Source organism: Mustelus asterias, unplaced genomic scaffold (assembly GCF_964213995.1).
Source record: "Mustelus asterias unplaced genomic scaffold, sMusAst1.hap1.1 HAP1_SCAFFOLD_548, whole genome shotgun sequence".
NCBI lineage: Eukaryota > Metazoa > Chordata > Chondrichthyes > Carcharhiniformes > Triakidae > Mustelus > Mustelus asterias.
In genome coordinates this window covers 192,831-215,618 of record NW_027590498.1, presented here as the reverse complement: position 1 = coordinate 215,618, position 22,788 = coordinate 192,831, and the positions used below count along the sequence as shown (strand labels likewise).

At 45.7% G+C, this 22,788-nt stretch overlaps 1 protein-coding gene across 1 annotated transcript; it reads left to right on the top strand.

Annotated features, from left to right (window-relative positions):
• Window positions 1–622: 622 nt before the first annotated feature.
• Window positions 623–20,078, top strand: LOC144486985 (uncharacterized). Its single transcript, XM_078205026.1, has 3 exons — window positions 623–705; window positions 18,865–19,321; window positions 19,481–20,078. Exons 1-3 carry the CDS (start codon window positions 623–625, stop codon window positions 19,745–19,747), a joined length of 807 nt encoding a protein of 268 aa, XP_078061152.1. The 3' UTR covers window positions 19,748–20,078.
• Window positions 20,079–22,788: the final 2,710 nt, after the last annotated feature.

Below are 22,788 nucleotides of genomic sequence, written 5' to 3'. Positions count from 1 at the left end.
CCAAGAGCAGGTCCAGGAAAAGACCCTCTGACCTCCCAAGCCTCCTCCACATGGGCAGCTAATCATTAGGCGCATGGGGCAGAATAGAAGTGTAACTAAAAGTGGAGAAGCAGCTCCTTCAGGAACTGCAACCTCTCACACTGAATATGTACATGGTTCATGGACTCCTGTAAACATCAGCTGCAGGCTGGGAGCGGGTGAAACTGTTTAGACACCTGTTGCCCAGTTTGCTGGGAGGCACGGTGACACAGTGGTTAGACCTGGCTTCAGTTCCCGGATTGGGTCACTGTCTGTGTAGAGTTTGCACATTATCCCTGTGTCTGTGTGGGTTTCCTTCAGGTGCTCAGGTTTCCTCCCACAGTCCGAAAGATGTGCTGGTTAGGTGCACTGGCCATGCTAAATTCTCTCTCAGTGGACCCGAGCAGGCGCCGGAGTGCGGCGACTAGGGGATTTTCACAGTAACTTCATTGTCGTGTCAATGTAAACCTACTTCTGACACGAATAAATAATTATAACTCTGATGTGCTGGAAACTAGGACCCGGTGGGAACTGTAAAATCTAAACCCCGCCCTCACTGTTGCGCCACGAAGACCCTGGCGCATGCGCCTCTCGCTGATCCAAGATGGCGGCCGTTAACCTGAAATTGGGCCTCGGGCGGAAAAAGATCCGGAGCTGCAAACACGGAAGCGCAGAGTCTCAATCAGGGTTTGAGCGCCCACCAGGTGTTTAGAAACTCTTCTTCTCCAGAGCCGGCTCCATCGCTCCCTCGGAGTTTCCGCTTCCTTTCCCGTGGCAAAGAGACAAAAAGAGAGACGCACCCCATCGCCATGACTGACTGCGCATGCGCCAATACTGGTGATACTGCACCTGCGCAGTGCCTTCCTCTCGTGTAAATATGGGACATTCACCACCGCGGCGAATGCTGGGTAAATCCTCCGTCATTGAAAGTCGTTGTTGTTGACTGGTGATCTTTTTGCTGTGATGTGGAGATTGGGAGGAGGGTCGAAAAAGCTGTGCACAGATCCTTCACTCATCAGAAAGAACAGAAGTGGGAACTGGTGGATTATTTTGATTTATTATTGTCACGTTATGGTTTACAGTGAAAATTATTATTTCTTGCGCACTGTACAGACAAAGCATTCCATTCATCGAGCGGATAGGAGAGAAGGAAAGAAAAGAGTACAGAATGTAGTGTTACAGACATATCCACGGTGTAGCAAAACAATATATAAGGCAGCTCCATTCAAAAGTCTGATGGCAGCAGGGATTAAGCTGTTTTTGAGTCAGTTGGAAAATGATCTCAAGACTTTTGCATCCTTTTTCCTGATGGAAGAAGGTGGAAGAGAGGGTGTCCGGAGTGCGTGTGGTTCTTTTTTGATTTGATTTATTATTGTCACATGTATTAGTGGACAGTGAAAAGCATTATTCCTTGTGCACTATACAGACAAAGCATACTGTACATAGGGAAGGAAAGGAGAGAGTGCAGAATGTAGTATTACAGTCACAGTTAGGCTGTAGAGGAAGATCAAATTAATGAGAATTAGGTTATTCAGAAGTCTGATGGTAGCAGGGAAGAAGGTGTTCTTGAATCGGTTGGCACATGATCTCAGACTTTTGTACCTTTTTCTTGGCGGAAGAAGGTTGAAGAGAGTATGTCCGGGGTGTGTGACATTCTCGATTATGTTGGCTGCTTTTCCGAGGCAGCGGGAAGTGTAGATGGAGACAATGGATGGGAGGCTAGTTTGTGTAATGGACTGCGCAAATGCCCCAAAGTTTTCCACAAACAACAGCAAAATCCAACCACTTCAGTCAAATATAAACTCAGAAGCTGGTGTGACTGAGTGAAGTATTTATTTGAGTAACTGTCAGGATTGTTTTCTCATGGATATTCCAAGTCATTTTAAAAATCGTTCAATTGATTCTAGTCGTTGGCTAGACGAGCATTTATTGCCCATCCTTAACTGCCTTTGAAAAGGTGGTGGTGAGCTGCCTTCTTGAATCGCTGCAGTCTATGTGGCGTAGGTACATCCACAGTGTTGTTAGTGAGGGAATTCCAGGATTTTGATCCAATGACAGTAAAGGAACAGTGACATATTTCAAAGTCAAGATGCTGAGTGGTTTGGAAGGGGACTTCCAGGTGATGGCTTTCCCATCTGTCCACTGTCCTTGTCCTCCTGGATTGTAGCGGTCATTGGTTTTGTTTCCTTGTTTTCCTTTCATCTGTTGCCCCAAAGTGCGGTGGATGCTGGGCAGTGAGTAATTTAAGGAGGAGTTGGACAGATTTTTAATTGGTTATGGGTTGAAAGGTTATGGGAGAAGGCAGGGAAATGGGGATGAGAAGCATATCAGCCATGATTGAATGGTGGAGTGGACTCAAGGGGCCAAATGGCCTAATTCTGCTCCTATATCTTATGAACATATGAGCTTGCAGGTTTCATACAGATTTGCAAAAAAATAAAAAATTCTTTGGAAGTAGACATTACTGACAAGGCCCAGGTATTTGTCCTGAATTACTATCACAGACAGTGATATGTTACCAATCACCAATTGTCCTTTGTGATGGTGATAGTTGGCCTTCTTCTTGAACCTCTGCAGTCCGTATAGTAAAGGTGCTCCCACAATGCAAGAGTATTAGAATTTTAACCCAGTCACATTGAAGGGACAGTGATATTTGTCCAAGTCGGGAAGTTGTGTGGTTTTCCCACGTCCCAGCTGCTCTGGTACTTCCAGGTGGGGAAGATTGTGGGTTGAGGAGATTCTGCCAAAATCCTGGTTGAGTTGCTGATGCATAAAGTCTCTCTCCGTCACCTTCCTCCTGATCTTTTCCTCTTTTGCATAAAGGCTGGATTCTTGTTGTAGGCTCTGAAGAGGTGGAGGGTTCCTTTCCCTCAGTGCATTGGTGAACAGTTTGAGTCTTTGTCACAATCCAGCAGCTTTCATATCCACTATTTCCTAGTCCCAATTCCACAGTTTACCAAATTAGTTCAGCTGAATTTCGTATTTTGTGTTTTAATGGCTTGTCTCTCATGTTTCCCTCTTTCTGTTTTCAATTCATTTTTCAGGGGATTGGAAGGTGAGGAATTACAGAAAATTGTAAATCAAGGATCACATCAAGATCTGACAGAGTGTCTCGATTCATCAGGATCTAAACATCATCGGCCTTTCAACATGGAAGAAAGAAGCACCGTTCACAGAGGGGAGAAACCATACATGTGTTCTGTGTGTGGACAAGACTTCAACCAATCATCTGGCCTGTAGAGTCACAAGCGCAGTCACACCAGGGAGAGACCGTATAAATGTGGAGACTGTGGGAAAGGATTCAATTATCCAGTTGACCTGGAAAATCACTAACACACTCACACTGGAGAGAGAACTTTTAACTGCTCTGTGTGTGGGAAGGGATTCACTCAGACAGCTGGCCTGTTGATACACCAGCGCATTCACAGCAGGGAGAGGCAGTTCACCTGCTCTGAATGTGGAAAAGGATTTACTCAGTCATCGGCCCTGCTGATACAGCGACACATTCACACAGGGGAGAGGCCTTTCACCTGCTCCGTGTGTGGGAAGGGATTCACAGATTTCTCTGCCCTGCAGAGACACCAGCGAGTTCACACCGTCAGGAGAGAGTTTTAATGCACTGAGTGTGGAAAGAATTTTAAAACTCGATGCACACTGCGGGAGCACCAGTACATTCACACCAGTTCCACACTGTTCAGCTGTTCCCACTGCCAGAAGGGGTTCAGGACATCATTCCATCTTGTGGCACATGAGCGCATTCACACTGGAGAGAGGCCATTCACCTGCTCTGAATGTGGGAAGGGGATTAACCGATCATCCAACCTGCAGAAACACCAACGAGTTCACAGTGAAGAGAGACGGTTTAAATGTCCAGACTGTGGGAAGGGCTATAAAAGTTCTGAGGAACTACGTCACCATCAACGTGTTCACTCTGACGAGAGACCATTCACGTGTTCTCACTGCGGGACTGGCTTCAGGCGATCAGGCGACCTCACTGTACACCAGCGAATTCACACTGGGGAGAGGCCGGTCACCTGCCCTGTGTGTGGGAAGAGATTCAATTGTTTATCCTCTCTCACTTCACACCAACTTGTTCACACAAATGAGAGACCGTTCAGATGTTCTGACTGTGTGAAGAGCTTTAAAAGCAGAAAACTTCTGCTCGCACACCAGCGAAATCACACTGAGGAGAGATCGTTCACCTGCACTGAGTGTGGGAAAGGATTCACCCGGTCATCCACTCTGCTGAGACACCAACAGGTTCACAGTGAGGAGAAGCCGTTCACTTGTTCCATGTGTGGAAAGAGATTCACCCAGTCACACAACCTGGTGAGACACTAGCGAGTTCACCAGTGATCACAGGGGTGTGATTCTGCTGTTATTGCTGCTGTTAATTACATCACAACTAAATTACGTTTATACTGATAGTTGGAGTTTTTCTGATGTAAATCAGCCCTGTTGGACTTGTAGAATACCCCACAGCATCTCTCATTCATGTGTCAATAAATCTTCACACCTGCAGACCTTGTTTTAAATTTAAATCACTCAGAAACTGTATTGAACTAAAGATGAATAATAAACAGATCACAGTCCAATCCACCCCTGTGTGAATGTGCCGATGTATCAGCAGGCCGTTGACTAAAGTCTGTTTTGTAACTTCAGGATAAAGATTTGAAAGCTCTGAATGTTGGTCCTCTCATATGTAGGCTGGAGCTATTTGATAGGCAGGATGTTAATAGCTGTAAACTTGTCAGATGTCGAAAGAATTACTATTGGAGTAAACTCACCCATTTATAACCTCAGACTCTGGTCCCTATTGTGATGAATAAGTAACACAGTGGAATAGCGGGATAAATATGTGGGGCTACGGGGATAGGGCCTGGGTAAGATGCTCTGTTGGAGAGTCGGTGCAGACTCGATGGGCCCTGTACCCTTGTGCATTTACCCTGCTAACCCCCCCTAACCTACACATCTTTGGACGCTAACGGATAATTTAACATGGCCAATCCACCTAACCTGCACATCTTTGGAATGTAGGAGGAAACGGAAGCACCCAGAGGAAACTCAGACACAGGGAGAACGTACACAGAAACCCACTGCTGTCAGGCAGCAGTGCTAACCACTGTTCCACCGTGCAGCCCTTCATCTGCTGCTGAATCCCACATCCACACTTTACTGCCAGACTTGACAATTTCAACACATTCCTGACTGGTCTCCCGCATTCTGTAATTTTGAGATAATCCAAAATGTCCTCATGTCTTGCAGACGCTTCCTCCATCTTCACAACCCCCTCTTCTAATTCTGGACCTCTGTGCAGCCCCTTTGCAATTCCTGCAGCATTGCTGGCCTGCGGACTAATGTATGGTTCAATTCCCATTCCAGCTGAGGTCGGTGTCGGAGCTGTCTCCTCACCCTGCCCAAGAGTGGATGGTAACGGCAGCCTGCTACTGACACAAACTGCCAGGAAAACAGCTCTGGATGACACATCAGCAGACATTTGGGGTTCCAAATGCTTGAAAAATGTTAACCTGTGTGAAATTGAGGTGTATTCCAGACTAATTTAAATATAGGATGAGTGTCATTGCTTATTTAGTCACTGCTGTAAACAGTGGAATTTTCACTTTGTAAACCTCAGCTTGAAGGAATAAAGTGAATAAATTGGGATATTAACTTTTACCATTATCCATCTGAAGCCAATGGACTCCCTTTTCCCCATCCTGATGTGACACTGAATCTTCTTCGGTTTGAAGAAGAAACTTAACCTTAGAGCACTGGGCGGTACAGTGGCCCAGTGGTTCGCACTGCTGCCTCACAGCACCAGGGGTTTGGATTTGATTCCCGGCTTGGGTCACTGTGTGGAGTTTGCACATTTTCCACGTGTCTGTGGATTTCCTCCGGGTGCTCCGGTTTCCTCCCACAGTCCAAAAGATGTGCTGGTTAGGGTGCATTGGCCAAGCTGAATTCTCCCTCAGTGTCCCCGAACAGGTGCCGGAGTGTGGCGACCAGAGGATTTTCACAGTAACTTCATTACAGTGTGAATGTAAACCTTATTGTGACTCATAAATAAACTTTACTACTGGCCTCAGTACCCGAGACCTGGCAGGATGGCAAGAATGGCCCGGGAGGTGTACTGGAGGGGCTGGAGTGGGCAAGTGGTGACACTGGGCGGAGCAGCAGCTGGGAGGCCTACAGCGACCCCTGGTGGATAGGAGGGGAAACAGCAGCAGTGCAGTCTGCGCAAAAGCTTCCCCAGTTCAGCTGATCAGAGAGACTGGGAACCTCTCCAAATGTAAACTTCAGCTTCTCACATTCACCCCCATCTCCCTCCATCCACCTCACTCATCCCTCCCTCTCACCATCCATCCCTTTCTCCTTCCTCCCATCCCTGTAAGTTTCAGGGCAATCCTCCATATTTTAAAAGGACTCAGGAGAAACCTGCCAGTTTAAAAGTGGCCAACTCTGGCTGCTGGCTGATAAAAACCTCCCAGAAGGCTCGGCAGGACAAACATAACCTGCCTGTGGACTGTGCTAAGAGAAAAAAAGGTGTGAGATCCCTGAATATGTAAGTGGCCAAAAAGGCAGACACACCAGTGATCGAATCATCAGAAGGACAAAGGACAGTAAACAGACCAGCAGGGAGTCCATGGCCACAGAAATCGGCCCATCCACAGAAGACATTGAAATAACGACCCACAGGGGGTCAAGGCAGTTCCAGCCTTTTGTGTGTGGACTTGACGAAATTAAACTGAAACTGCCAGTGATCGAAAGCCCCATTGTCCTTGAAAATCACCTACGGGGGCAGGGAAGGTGTTTTTGATACATTGAGCTGAGAGTCAAACAAGCAGGACCAAGCTCTCTTCCAGAATCACAAGCAGTGACACAGACAAGCAGAACCAAGCTCTCTTACAGAATCGCAAGCAGGGACACAGACAAGCAGAACCAAGCTCTCTTCCAGAATCGCAAGCTGAAAAGCAGACAAGCAGAACCAAGCTCTCTTCCAGAATCGCAAGCAGTGACACAGACAAGCAGAACCAAGCTCTCTTCCAGAATCACAAGCTGAGACACAGACAAGCAGGACCGAGCTCTCTTCAGTTTCGACCCTGCACTAAGACATTTGAGCCGACCACAAAGCCGACCCTTTTAGAATTGTGAGTATCCCAGCCAACCATGCGAAGCTCCCGAGGATAGGATAGAGGTTGAGGCAAGGGGAGGGGTGGTGTATTGTAATTTTAAAGTTCAGGAATACATTGTACCCATTTGCATTTCTCCCATAGTGTAGTATAAAGTATAAGTTTTATTCATGTGTGGTGGGGTATTGAAGAGGTTGATTGTATTGTTAAATAAATCACTGTAAGTTTTGAAACTCATTTGGAGTCCGTCTTGCCTCTTGTTCTCTCATCAGTGCACTCTGACGAGGTCACAGTTTCAATATCCCTTACCATAAATCCGGAGTCTAGAACCGAGGGTGATCTGAGCGATTCGAACCCGCTCACTCAAGGGAGACTGCTGGTCAGGAGATAAAGAACAGAGTCTCTCTGTTCTCTCTCTTGGAGACCTACTCGAGTGGAGTGGGTGCAGGGTGGCCGTTGTCCCACTGACAAGGGAGAGAATCACTCAGGCCTTGGTGGCGGTTTTGGGATGGCTGTGTGATATAAGTATCAGGTTACCGGTCAGGTATAAACGGTGAGCCTGGTTCAGCGCTCTCTCTCCTGTGGACTTGCCCCAGTACAGCATTCCCCGGCCTTTGAAATTTCAAGGCCTGTAAGAGAGAGACACTCGCAGCTATCGGCAGACCCTCAAACATCGGTCTGTAAGTGGAGTAACAAGGAAGATCCCGCTACATCCCTCCCTCCAATAAGAACCATTCACTGAGCACAGCAGTTTCAGCCTCATTCCCACAGTCTGTATTCCAGCCTTTATCACATCCACTCTGCTCCCAGATATTTTACACCATTAGATATTACAATTCAAACTTTATAATCTCTACAATTTACTATTTGTTCAAGGAGATGAGGGCAGCATGGTGGCACAGTGGTTAGCACTCCTGCCTCACAGCGCCAGGGACCTGAGTTCAATTCCTGGCTTGGGTCACTGTCTGTGCAGAGTCTGCACATTCTCCCCGTGTCTGCGTGGGTTTCCTCCGGGTGCTCCGGTTTCCTCCCACAGTCCAAAGATGTGCTGCTTAGGTTGACTGGCCATGCAAAATTGACCCTAGTGTCAGGAGGATTAGCAGGTTAAATATGTGGAGTTACGGGGATAGGGCCTGGGTGGGATTGTGGTTGGTGCAGACTCGATGGGCTGAATGGCCTCCTTCTGCACTGTAAGATTCTACGATTCTATGAGTTCACAAAATTAAAGTTAAAAGTTAAATTTATTTATTAGTCACAAGTAAAGCTTACATTAACACTGCAATGAAGTTACTGTGAAATTCCCCTCGTCGCCACACTCCAGCACCTGTTTGGGTCAATGCACCTAAATAGCACATCTTTCAGACGGTGGGAGGAAACCGGAGCACCCGGAGGGAACCCACACAGACACGGGGAGAACGTGCAGACTCCACACAGACAGTGACCCAAGCTGGGAATTGAACCCGGGTCCCTGGCACTGTGAGGCAGCAGTGCAGACAGACAGTCAAGAAATCATCAATTCCACTCCCACCCGGAGCGATGGGGATATATTTAGAGTAACAGTTTTAACAACACCAGGTTAAAGTCCAACAGGTTTATTTGATAGCAAATACCATTAGCTTTTGGAGCGCTGCTCCTTCGTCAGATGGAGTGGAAATCTGCTCTCAAACAGGGCACAGAGACACAAAATCAAGTTACAGAATACTGATTAGAATGCAAATCTCTACAGCCAACCAGTTCTTAAAGATACAGACAATGTGAGTGGAGGGAGCATTAAGCACAGGTTAAAGAGATGTGTATTGTCTCCAGACAGGACAGCCAGCAAGTCCAGGAGGCAAGCTGTGGGGGTTACTGACAGTGTGACATAAAGCCAACATCCCGGTTTAGGCCGTCCTCATGTGTGCGAAACTTGGCTATCAGTTTCTGCTCAGCGACTCTGCGCTGTCGTGTGTCGTGAAGGCCGCCTTGGAGAATGCTTACCCAAAGATCAGAGGCTGAATGCCCATGACGCACTTCAGCGGTCACGGGCATTTGTCAAGAGAGAAAAGTGCTGACGTTTCGAGTCCAGATGACCCTTTGTCAAAGACTGACCTCTGAAGAATTGAGAGAGGGAGGTGGAGAAGAACAAAATGAAAGATCTGCAAACTGACAAAATGTTTCACGGCCCAAGACCAAAACGAGTGGTAATTGAACAAGTAAAGACACAAAAGATGTTCTGGATGAGGTGTGAATAGCCGGTGAGCGATAGTCTGAATGTAAAGTAAACAAGAGGGAAATGAGGTGAAAAAAGCAGCAACGAAACACAGATCACAATGGGGGCAGAGATTGTGGTGTAAAATTGTTGAGCTCAGTTTTGTTCTGAAGGCTGTAAAGTGTCTCTTTCAGTTGCGAGAAATAATAATATATTTCCCAGTTCCGATGACAGGTCACATTCAGTCTGTTCCTCTCTCCACAGAGGCTGCCTGACTTGTTGAGTATTTCCAGCCAAAAGAGAAAACGCTGGAAAATCTCAGCAGGTCTGGCAGCATCTGTAAGGAGACAAAAAGAGCTGACGTTTCGAATTCAGGTGACCCTTTTGACAAAAGCAGCAACTTGCTTTCATTCATGAATATTTCCAACCAGACAATGTGTAAGAATTGTCACACCTGGAACAGATGTCTCTTACTCAGGACACCCCAGCTCGGGTCTGGGGGTGGTGGGCGGGGGGGGGGGGGGGGGGCGGGGGGGGGGGGGGGCGGTGGTAGGGTAACGTTCACAATTTTGTGTTTGCGTCTGGTGCGAATAATACTTTAGATTAAACGGAGAAGTTTTTTAAACTGAGGAGAGTAACTGCATTTGGGCGCTGACTTTAAACAACGTTAACAAGCCCGGGCTGCTGGAGAAACATTTTGGGATTTGTGAGCAGTCAGTTCCGGCTGGTTTGAAGTGAAATCCTGTCGGTGCTGCGGCAAATCTGAACTCAAACCAGACAAACTGGAACCGCTGGGTTAGAGATTCCGGGTGTTGGGATGTGGAGGCTGGGGGAGGGGGAGATGGCGGTAAAACTCTGAGCTGATTTCAGACAGGGTGAGCGGGGTAAAGGGGAGGAATGACAGAGTTAATGTGGGAGTTACGGACAATAGCAGAAGGTGGGAAGCTCTGGAAAGGAGCAATGGGGGTAAAGGCCGTCAAAGAATGTTTGTTTAAATGAAGATAAAAGCAAAATACTGCGGATGCTGGAATCTGAAACAGAAACAGAAAATGCTGGAAAATCTCAGCAGGTCTGACAGCATCTGTGGAGAGAGAATGGAGTTAATGCTTCCAGTCTGGAGGTTCAGCAGGGAAAGAAGCAGCGAACTGAACACACTGACCCCAGGGGGAGGGAGTGACCCAGGATAAGGGACAGGCGCAGCTCAGTTAGGCTCTGCAATGTCCATCAACAGATCAACATTCAGATCTTAGAGCGCCAAGGGGGACGGGAAGGAGAAACTATTTGGGGCACAGCAGGAGGTCACCCCACCCCCCAGTCTGTGGTTCCACAGACCTCCCACACCTGGACAGGGTTGCCTCAAGGTGCAGGAAGCTGCAAGCTGAGAGGCTGAGCTGAGAACTGGGCCGGGTTGGGGCTTTGAGTGACAGTCCTGGGGCTATATCAGGACATGAACTGCCACAGATTTCCCCCTTTTTCCTGGGACGTTTCAGTGGAGCTGTGTTGGTGAGTGTTTGTAATCTCTGTCTCACTGTCTCGGTAATAGGGGTGGGTTGTAGATTGCTGTAGACTAAATAACCTCTCCTCATGCTGCCAGTTCCAGTCTGCAGACTCCATTTCTCAGTCCAGTCTGCTGCTCTGTCTCTCTGTACTTTGCTGCAGTGCTCCACATTCTGAGCAACATCCAGCCCATTGTTATCACCCGAAATTTGCGGCAAACTACCTTCACTGTGGCACAGTGGTTAGCACTGCTGCCTCACTGAGTCAGAGTTCGATTCCAGTGGTGGGTGACTGTCTCTCTGGAGTTTGCTCAGGAAGAAGTCTCATAACACCAAGTTAAAGTCCAATAAGTTTATTTGGAATCAAAGTAACTTATTGCGGATGCTGGAATTTGAAACCAAAAGAGAAGTTGCTGGAAAATCTCAGCCGATATGGCAGGATCTGTAAGGAGAGAAAAGAACTGATGCTTCGAGTCCACATGAGTCTTTATCAAAGCTTTGACAAAGAGTCATCTGGTCTCGAAATGTCAGCTCTTTTCTCTCCTTATAGATGTTGCCAAATCTGCTGAGATTTTCCAGCATTCTCTCTTTTGGTTATTTGGAATCACGAGCTTGCAGAGCACTGCTCCTTCATCAGCGCTCTGAAAGCTTGTGGTTCCAAATAAACCTGTTGGTCTTTAACCTTGTATTTTGAGGCTTCTTACTGTGCTCACCCCAGTTCAGCGCTGGCATCTCCACCTCATGTGTGGAGTTTGCACAATCTCCCTCTGTCTGTGTGCATTTCCTCTGGGTGCTCCGGTTTTTTTCTCATAGCCCAAAGATGTGCAGGTTAGGTAAATTTGTCCCTTGGTGTCCAAGATATGTAGTGTCTAATTTGATTTATTATTGTCGCATGTTCTGGGATACGGTGAAAAGTATTATTTCTTGCGTGCTGTACAGAAAAAAAGTAAATTGATAGAGTACATAGGGGGAAAGGAAAAGAGTCGGGTGCAGAATATATTGTTGCCGTTGCAGTACAGACTCGATGGATCGAATGGCCGCTTTCTGCACTGTAAGGATTCTATGATTAGTGAATTCCGGCGAACAACTTTTGAATGGAGGGGTTTCTGAGGCGCCGAACATTGTGGGAATTGTGACCGCCATTAATCAGTGACTGACTCTAAATGTTTAATTGCAGACTGAGGGCAGGTCAGCAACCTGAACCCTCAATTCTGTTTGTGACTCTCACAGGCTGCCTTGCCTGATGACTATCTCCAGTATTTATTTTCTTTGTCCCGGAACCAGTCTCTCCAGAGTTTTATTTCTGTGGTACTGTTTTATAGGTTCGAGTTTAGAAACACAGTTAGGAGCTGGCATGAATTAGGCTGTCTGTTGGATGCAGAACTCAGTTCCTGGCCCCCCGTGTGCGTTTTTTTATTGTTGCTTCAGTCTGAACTCTATTCATAACTTGCCTCTGTGGGTTCTCTCTCAATCCTGCTGCGTTTTATCAGCATCTTTTCTTTTAATTTTAAATGGAACCTTAATATCTGCTTAGTACACAGGCCAATTCATCACAAATTCAGAGGAATGTATTTTTAAAAATTAATTAATCTCAATTGCACCAGATAGTTTTCTATTATGTCTTTGATTGACAATGGCGCCGTTAATTCCCAAGTATGCCTGCGGGTGTCAAAGTGTCCTGTTCAGTCCACACAGCCTATTGCGCAGGCGCAGTGCTGTATCTGGAGCCTGCGCAGTGCCACTTTGCTCAGAGCCCTGCGAGTGCGGCGGACGTTTTTTTCAGCGGGTGAGAGTCAGTGTGGCGGAGGGAGGAATGGAGTCGGGGTGGGGAGGGAGCGGAGGCTCCACAAATACCCGCTGCAGGTTGCAAGGCGCGAATAAGACCATGCGGGTTCCGGGTTTGCAGCTCTTGGGTTTTTTTTCCCAGGAACAGGCCCCGGTTTTCGGCCGCCATCTTGTTCCAGCGGGGAAGGAGAGCGCATGCTCTCGGGCTGGTCATAACGGGCGTGGTTTCAGGGGCTGGTTCAGAACCACGATCTTCAGAGGGACAATATGTTGCAGGGCGCATGCGCAACTATCCAAGCACATCCGAAGAAGAATTCGGAACAGGAGCCAGTCATTCGGCCCATCGAGCCTGCTGCATCATTCAATAAGATCATGTCTACTTTGGAGAGGCTGGATAGACTGGGACTTTTTTTCTCTGGAGCACAGGAGACGGAGGGGTGATCTTATAGAGGGCTATAAAATAATGAGGGGCACAGATCAGCTAGATAGTCAGTATCTTTTCCCAAAGGTAGGGGAGTCTAGAACTAGAGGGCATAGGTTTAAGGTGAGACGGGAGAGATACAAAAGTGTCCAGAGGAGCAATTTGTTCACACAGAGGGTCATAGAGTCATAGAGGTTTACAGCATGGAAACAGGCCCTTCGGCCCAACTTGTCCATGCCGCACTTTTGTAAAAATCCCAATTGCCCGCATTTGGCCCATATCCCTCTATACCCATCATACCCATGTAACTATCGAAATGCTTTTTAAAAGACAAAATTGAACCCGCCTCGACTACTACTTGTTCCAGACACTCACCACCCTCTGTGAAAAAATTGCCCCTCTGGACACTTTGTATCTCTCCCCTCTCAATTTAAACCTCTGCCCTCTAGTATTAGACTCCCCTACCTTTGGGAAAAGATATTGACTATCCAGCTGATCTATGCCCCTCATTATTTTATAGACCTCTCTAAGATCACTGCTCAGCTTCCTACGCTCAAGAGAAAAAAGTCCCAGTCTATCCAGCCTCTCCTTATAACTCAATCCATCAAGTCCCAGTAGCATCCTAGTAAATCTTTGCTGCACTCTTTTTAGTTTAATAATATCCTTTCTATAATAGGGTGACCAGAATTGCACACAGTATTCCAAGTGTGGTTTTCCCAATGTCTTGTACAACTTCAACAAGACATTCCAACACCTGTATTCAATGTTCTGACCGATGAAACCAAGTATGCCGAATGCTTTCTTCACCACTCTGTCCACCTGTGGCTCCACTTTCAAGGAGCTATGAACATGTACCCCTAGATCTCTTTGTTCTGTAACTCTACCATTAACTGAATAAGTCCTGCCCTGGTTCAATCTACCAAAATGCATCACCTCGCATTTGTCTAAATTAAACTCCATCTGCCATTCGTCAGCCCACTGGCCCAATTGATCAAGATCCCGTTGCAGTTAGATAGGGTGGTGAGTATTTGGAACAAGCTGCCAGAGGTAGTAGTAGAGGCGGGTACAATTTAGTCTTTTAAATAGCATTTAGATAGTTACATGGGTATAGAGGGATATGGGCCAAATGTGGGCAATTGGGATGAGCTTAAGGGTTTAAAAAAAAGGGCAGCATGGACAAGTTGGGCCAAAGGGCCGTTTTCCATGCTGCAAATCTCTATGAATCTATGACTTTGCTGCCCCCACCCCGTCAATACCCATGACTTTCTTGTGGATCAGAACCTCAGCTTTGAATATATTCAATGACCTGCCTCCAATCCTCTCTGGTGAAGACAGAGTTCCAAAGATCAATAGCCCATTGAGAGAAAAGATCTCTCTTCATCTTAATCTTAAATCCTTTATTTCGACTTGATTCCCACACCAAAGGAAACATCCTCAGCATCTACCTTGTCAAGCACCTTATATCATATGAATCATAGAATCCCAACAGTGCAGAAGGAGGCCATTCGACCCATCAAGTTTGTACCAACCACAATTCCACCCAGCCCCATCCCCACAACCCCCTGCATTTACCCTGCTAATCCCCCTGACACTTGGGTCAATTTAGCATGGTTGATCCACCTAATCCATACATCTTTGGACTGTGGGAGGAAACTGGAGCACCCTGAGGAAACTCACAGACAAGGGGAAAATGTGCAAACTCCACACAGACAGTGACCCAACGCTGGAATTGAACTTGGGATCCTGGTGCTGTGAGGCAGCAGTGCGAACCATTATGCCACCCTGAAATTCCCAGATGTTTCAATAAGATTACTTCTCAGTCTTCTAAACTCCAAAGAGTACAGGCCCCAGCTGCTCAACCTGAAAGATAAAACTCCTCATTTCAGGAATCAACCAACTGGATCTTCTCTGAACTGCCTCCACTGCAATTTTGTCCCACTAAAGTAATTCTGTGCAAGCAATAGGAGAGAATGTTTTGAATTTCTGTTCTGGACAGATGCTGATGGATTTTGGAAACTCCTTTTACAGGGGGTTAGAAGGGGAGGATTTACTCACAGCAAACTCAGACCAAAAGAAATGTTTGTCTGTCTTGAATTTCTAACATTGAATTGCACCTATAATTTTCATCATTTACAGGGAGAAGATTTGAAGATTGCAACATTTTTCCCAGACACCAATCTCCCTGAGATCTTTGCAGACGTAGACTCCAGCAGATTTAAAACGTTGAAAACAGTGAAATTGTTTTGGGGTGAGTGTGAGTGAGCATTAATTTAAATTTAGAGCATGCTCTGATTCCATGGATCTCAGGCTATTGTGACTCCTTTACCATGGATGGGCAGGCAATGGTGCAGTGACAGTGTCATTGGATTAGTAATACAGGGATCCAGGGCAATACACTGTGAATCCTGGATTCGAATCCCACAATGGCAGATGTTGAAATTTGAATTCAGTAAAAATCCAGAATTAGAAGTCCATTGATGACAATTGTTGTAAAAATCCATCCAATTTAATAATGTCCTTTAAAGAAGGAAATTACCACATCCCCCAGCAATGCAAACCACTCAGTTCAAGGGCAATGAGTTATGCGCAATAGATGCTGACGCAGCCAACACATAGAGTCATAGAGCAATACAGCACGGAAACAGGCCCTTGGGCCCACCTGATCCATGCCAACCATGGTGCCCTCCCAGCTCGTCCCAATTGCCCATGTTTGGCTCATATCCCTCTAATCCTTTCCAATTCATGTACTTATGCTTTCTAAATGTTTAAACCTGTCTCAACCACTTTCTCTGGCAGTTCATTCCATGTACACCCTCTGCATGAAGATGTTGCCCTTCAGGTCCCTTTTAATCTTTCCCCTCTCACCTTAAACCTATGCCCTCTAATTTTCAATTGCGCTACCCTGGCAAAAAGGCAATGTGGGTTCATCCTATCTATGCCCCCCATGATTTAATACACCTCAATATAGTCACCCCATATTCTCCTGTGTTCGAAGGAATAAAGCCCTCACCTGTCCAACCTCTCGCTATCACTCAGGCCCATTAGTCCCGGCAACATCCTCATAAATCTTCTTTTCACTCTTTCCAGTTTATCAATGTCTTTCCTATGACAGGGTTACAAAAACTGTACACAGTACTCCAAGTGCAGCCTCATCAACAACTTATACAACTATAACATAATGTCCCAACTCCTAAACTCAGTGCCCTGACTGATGAAGGCCAGTGTGCTAAATGCCTTCTTCACCACTCTGTCTACCTGTGCTGCCACTTCCAACAAACTATGTACTTGTACTCCTGGGTTCCTCTGTTCCTCAACACTCCCCAGGGCCTTACCATTCACTGTACAAGTCCTCCCCTGGTTTGACTTTCCAAAATGCAACACTCACACTTAAGACCATAAGACATAGGAGCAGAATTAGACCACTTGGCCCATCGAGTCTGCTCCGCCATTCAATCATGGCTGATATTTTTCTCCCCCCATTCTCCTGCCTTTTTCCCATCACCCCAGATCCCCTTATTAATCAAGAACCTATCTATCTCTGTCTTAAAGACAGTCAATGACTTGGCCTCCACAGCCTTCTGCGGCAAAGAGTTCCACAAATTCACCACTCTCTGGCTGAAGAAATTCGTCCTTATCTCTGTTTTAAAGGACCTTTAGCCTGAGGTTGTGCCTCTGTACTCTGTATTATCTGTACTGAAATCCATTTGCCAATCATCGGCCCACTTCCCTAACCGATCAACTGATCAAGATCTCCCTGTAATTTTTGATAACCTTCTTCACTATCAGCGATACCTCCGAATTCAATATCGTCTGCAAACTTGCTAACCATGCTTTTTATGAATTTTTAAACGGCCATCCATTTCTCTGTTTCACCTCTGCCCTCCCTGATCAGCTCTCTGACATTGTCTACCTTCCTCTGCCTCTAATAATGGGTGTATTTTAACTATTATTTCCGCAAGCAATGTCTTGATGAGGTTTTTATCACTTCACAACTCTATTCACTGCTGATTTGCCAGCTTAGTCTTACAATGTTCAGGAATTGTTTCTCTTCCACTGGAGATCATTTCCTTTCCACTTCTGAGCTTATATTGACCAACAAAATCTGATACATTTTTATTCCCTGCAATTCATTCTGCCCACCCTGAAACGTTAATCTTCTTTCTGTCTAAAAGGATGGTCTCTTTCCTAATGTTCACAATTAAAGGGCAGGAGATGGCTGACATTTAAGGGGACAGAAGGTTAATATAGGACAGAGATATGTCTAGTGTTATTATATGGTACCCAGATTAGATACATTATTTATGTTTCTGTAATAAAATATATTTATTATTATTTCTTGCATTGTAATATAATACTGCAGCGATGTTATACATTTCCAGTCATAAAGTCATTACAGCACAGAAGGAATCCATTCGGTAACTCGAGTCCATGCTGACTCTCTGTATAACATTCCAGTCCCATTCCCACTCTATATCCCATTCTCCTGAAAGTTTATTTCCTTCAAGTGCCCATCCACTTTCATTTTTAAATAGAATCCATAGATATGGATGGAGATTTACAACTTTTTGGGAATGAAATAGGAAAGAATGTTCCATAGAAACTAGAATTGTCTGCTCTGAATTTCTGTCCTATACTGACTGTGATGACTTTTGCAAACTCATTTCACAGGATTTTGAACAAGGAATCACAGGCAAAAATCTCAATCGTCACGTCTAGACAGTCATATTCCTTGGGATCTGAATATCTTGTAATATGGAACTGTAGCTACGTTATATATTTCCAGACATCTCTTCCCTCAGAGGCTTGTTAGTCTTTTGGATTTCTCTTCCCCAGGGACCAGTGGAGGCTGAGGATCATTGAATATATTCCAGTTAGACAGATCTTTGACTGACAAGGGTGTCAAGGGTTATGGGGAACAGACAAGAAGATGGAGCAAAAGCTAAGATGTGGGGGGATTTCTTCACTCAAGGATGTGGTAAAGCTTTGGAATTCTCAACCCCTGAGGACAGTGAAACCTCAGTCATCAACTATTTTCAAGAGAGAGATTGATTGGTTTCTGGATATTGAAGATATCAAGGGATATGGGTTTAGTGTGGGGAGAATGATGCTGAGGTAGATGAACGAATTATCTCATTGAATAGTTTAAAAGACTCGATGGGCCAAATGGCCGACTGCAGCTCCTATTTGTTCTGGTCTCTGTGTCCAGGACAGGAAGCAGTGAGCATGGATCTGTCAATCAGCCTCAATCAGCACCTTCAGGAGAATTGGGAGGGTGAATATTAGATACAGCAGAGTGAGAATGGAGGGAGAGTGTGTGGGATGGAGATTCACAGCTTTTTTGGACTGAAATAGGAAAGAATGTTCCATAGAAACTAGAATTGTCTGTTCTGAATTTCTATCCTGCACTGACACTGATGACTTTTGTAAACTTGTTTTACAGGATATTGAAAGAGGAATCACAGGCCGAAATCTCAAACGTCACGTCAGATCTGACAGTCATATTCCATGGGAGCTGAATATCATCGGCCTTTGAATCTAGAAGGAGAAAAGGTTGTCCAGTCTGTTGATTTGAAAAGATTTCAAACATCAGTGTGACTGGAAAAGCACCAACACACTGCCACACTCGAGTGAGAGTGTTCCAGTGCACTGACTAAAGAGCTTTAACCAGTTACACAGCCTGAATAAATATCACACCATTCACAGCAGGGAGAGACGGTACCCGTGTTCTGTGTGTGGACGAGGCTTCAACTGATTGTCCACCCAAGAGAGAGGCAAGGACACCTGCACCATGGAGAAACCATGGAAATGTGGGGACTGTGGGAAGAGATACAGAGCCCCATCACAGCTGGAAGTTCATCGGCGCAGCCACACTGGGGAGAGGCCATTCACCTGCTCTCAGTGTGGGGAGGGATTCACTCAGTTATCCCACTTGCGGTCACACCAGCGAGTTCACACTGGAGAGAGACCGTTCACGTGTTCTCAGTGTGGGAAGGGATTCTGTGATTCATCCAGCCTGCTGAGACACCAGCGAGTTCACACTGGAGAGAGGCCGTTCACCTGCTCTCAGTGTGGGAAGGGATTCACTCAGTCATCGAGCCTGCAGAGACACCAGCGAGTTCACACTGGGGAGAGGCTGTTCACCTGCTCTCAATGTGAGAAGAGATTCACTCGATTATCCAGCCTGCGGATACACCAGCGAGTTCACACTGGGGAGAGACCATTCACCTGCTCTCAGTGTGGGAAGGGATTCAGAGTTTCATCCCACCTGCTGAGACACCAACGAGTTCACGAGTGATTCCAGAGGTTGGATTCTGCTGTTATAGTTTCTGCTCTCAATTACATCCAGGACTGCATTTTGTTCATTCTCACAGTTGGTCAATGGGGAGGATGCTCTGATTGTGGGAAGGGATTCACTGATTCATCCGACCTGCTGAAACACCAGAGAATTCATAATAGGGAGAGGCCATTTATCTGCTCCGAGTGTGGGAAGGGATTTATTGATTCATCCACCTTGCTGAGACACCAGCGAGTTCACACTGGGGAGAGACCATTCACCTGCTCTGATTGTGGTAAGAGATTCAGTCAATCATCCAACCTGGTAAAGCACCAGCGAATTCACACTGGGGACAGGCCATTCACCTGCTCCGTGTGTGGGAAGGGATTCACTCAGTCACCTCACCTGCTGAAACACCATCATGTTCACGAGTGACTGCAAGGACTGAATTTTGCTGTTAATCACATCGAGGTCCCAACCATTTTCATTGGTGTCTGTTTCTGCTGATGTTAATAAACCCTGGCCCAGTTGTAAGATTTGTATTGTGGATTGTCTTGTCTGAGTCCTGAACTCGTAAATAAAAACAAGAAGTGCTGTAAAAACTCAGCAGGTCTGACAGCATCTCTGGAGAGAGAAACAGAGCGAATGTTTTGACACTGAAGAAGAGTCACATTCAACTGGAAACATTAACTGTTCCTGTCTTTACAGATTCTGTCAGACTTACTGAGATTTTGCAGCAACTTCTGCTTTTAGAATGACGGTGAATGCTGGATACATGAATCAGAGATTGGTGTAAAACTGGGATCTGCTCCTAAATGAAAGTGAAACAGCAGGTTAAAGTTTCCAGTCTGAAACGTACTATGGTTGTTATACTATATATACCATTTTAAGGCTGGTTTTAACTCATTTAAAATAAACCTATTTAAAATATATTTGTTAAAGTCAGTATTAAAATACGAGTTGGATGAGTTCACAGGAGCCTGTTAACCGCTGGGACAATTATTCAACAAACATTGGATCTCCAGATAGAGAAGAAGCTGCAGTTTGTTTGCAGGAATTCCCTGTTTTATTGATGTGTGTGTGTTAGACATCAGGATAAATAAAACTACACAAACCTGGACATCAATGGTGATCTGATTGACAGTTACTCTGGGAATCACTCCCACTGTGAAACTTCAGCACTGACACTGCTGAATTTTGTCGGCTCAGGGAGTGGGGCCTCCAGGAGTGGACTGTAAAAAAGCTGGGTTTCAGTATCCTGACTAATATATGGTGAGGAACCAGAAAAATCCTTACTGAGGAACTGCCTGGGGTTTTACCAGTGTAGGTTCAGGGGCGAATGATTCCTGACTCCCTGAAATGTCTGATATTGAACCCAGTTTGGAACAAGATTCATTCAGTTTCCAGGAGAATAGGGACAAATATCACCCACAACTGAGAGAGAGAAAAACAGCCACCTTGATCAATGACTTGGATGAAGCCAGAATTGATGATACAAAGATAGGTAGAAAAGCAAGTTGTGAGGTTATTACAAAAAATCTGTAAGGGACACAGATAAGTTACCTGAATGGACAGAAAAATGGCAGATGGAGTACAGTGCGGGAAAGTGGGAGCTTTTCCACTTTGGCAGGAAGAATAGAGAAGCAAAAAATTGTTTAAATGTACAGAAACTGAAGAATACTGCCGTAGAGAGGAATCTGGGTGTCCTTGTACATGAATCGTGAAAAAATAGGATGAAGGTACAGCAAGTAAAGAAGAAGGCAAATGGAGTGTTGGACTTTACTGCAAGGGGGTGGAGTTTGAAAAAGGGAACTTGCTGCACCTACACAGGACATTGCTGAGATAGCAGCTGGAATACTGTGTGCGGTTTTGGTCTCCCTACTTATGGAATGACATGCTTTCATTGGAATGAGTTCAGAGAACGTTCACCAGGCCCATTCCTAAGATGAAGGTGTTGGCTTTTGAGGAAAGGTTGTGAAGGTGTAGGGGAGAATTCTCCCATCCCACCCACCACAGGAATCGTAGCAGGCCAGGGGGTGCACCACACAAAAATCCTTTGACCTCGCAGAATCCAACTCGTTGTCTTTTGGGGAAGGGTTGCACCGATACTCATTGGTTTTGGAAGAATGAGCAGTGAACATTCTGAAACATGAGATTCTCATGGACAGTTGACAGGCTGGAGGCCAAGAGGATGATTCATGAAGCAGTCTTGAACTTGGTGCCACAGATCTACAAGGAAGCCAAGGGTATTGTTTTAGCCCTTACAGACACCAATACTTTATCCTCCGTTTTAGTCAGGTTAGTCAGAGGTTTAGTCAGGTGTGGTGAAAGCTTCAACCAATCATCTGGCCTTTTGGAACATAATTTGCAGTCACAGGGAGATGCCATGGAAATGTGGGGATTGTGGGAAGAACATAAGAACTAGGAGCAGGAGTAGGCCATCTGGCCCCTCGAGCCCTCATGGCTGATCATTTTGTGGACTCAGCTCCACTTACCCGCCCGCTCACCATAGCCCTTAATTCCTTCACTGTTTAATAATTTATCTATCCTTGCCTTAAAAACATTCAATGAGGTAGCCCCAACTGCTTCACTGGGCAGGGAATTCCACAGATTCACAACCCTTTGTGTGAAGAAGTTCCTCCTCAACTCAGTCCTAAATCTGCTTCCCCTTATTTTGAGGCTATGCCCCCAAGTTCTAGTTTCACCCGCCGGTGGAAACAACTTCCCTGCTTCTATCTTATCTATTCCCTTCATAAACTTATATGTTTCTATAAGATCTCCCCTCATTCTTCTGAAGTCCAATGAGTATAGCCCCAGTCTATTCAGTTTGTCCTCATAAGCCAACCCTCTCAACTCCGGAATCAACCTCGTGAATCTCCTCTGCACCCCCTCCAGTGCCAGTATATCATTTCTCAAGTAAGGAGACCAAAACTGTACACAGTACTCCAGGTGTGGCCTCACCAGCACCTTATACAGCTGCAACATAATCTTGCTGTTTTTAAACTCCATCCCTCCAGCAATGAAGGACAAAATTCCATTTGCCTTCTTAATTACCTGCTGCACCTGCAAACCAACTCTTTGAGATTCCTGCACAAGGACACCCCTGTCCCTCTGCACAGCAGCATGCTGCAATTTTTTACCATTTAAATAATCGTCCATTTTGTTGTTATTCCTACCAAAATGGATGACCTCACATTTACCAACATTGTACTCCATCTGCCAGACACTCGCCCACTCACATAGATTATCTATATCCCTTTGCAGACTTTCAGCGTCCTCTGTACACTTTGCTCTTAGTGTCATCTGCGAATTTTGACACACTACACTTGGTCCCCAACTCCAAATCATCTATGTAAACCGTAAACAATTGCAGTCCCAACACTTATCCCTGAGGCACACCACTAGTCACTGATCGCCAACCAGAAAAACACCCATTTACTCCCACTCTTTGCTTTCTGTTAGTTAACCAATCCTCT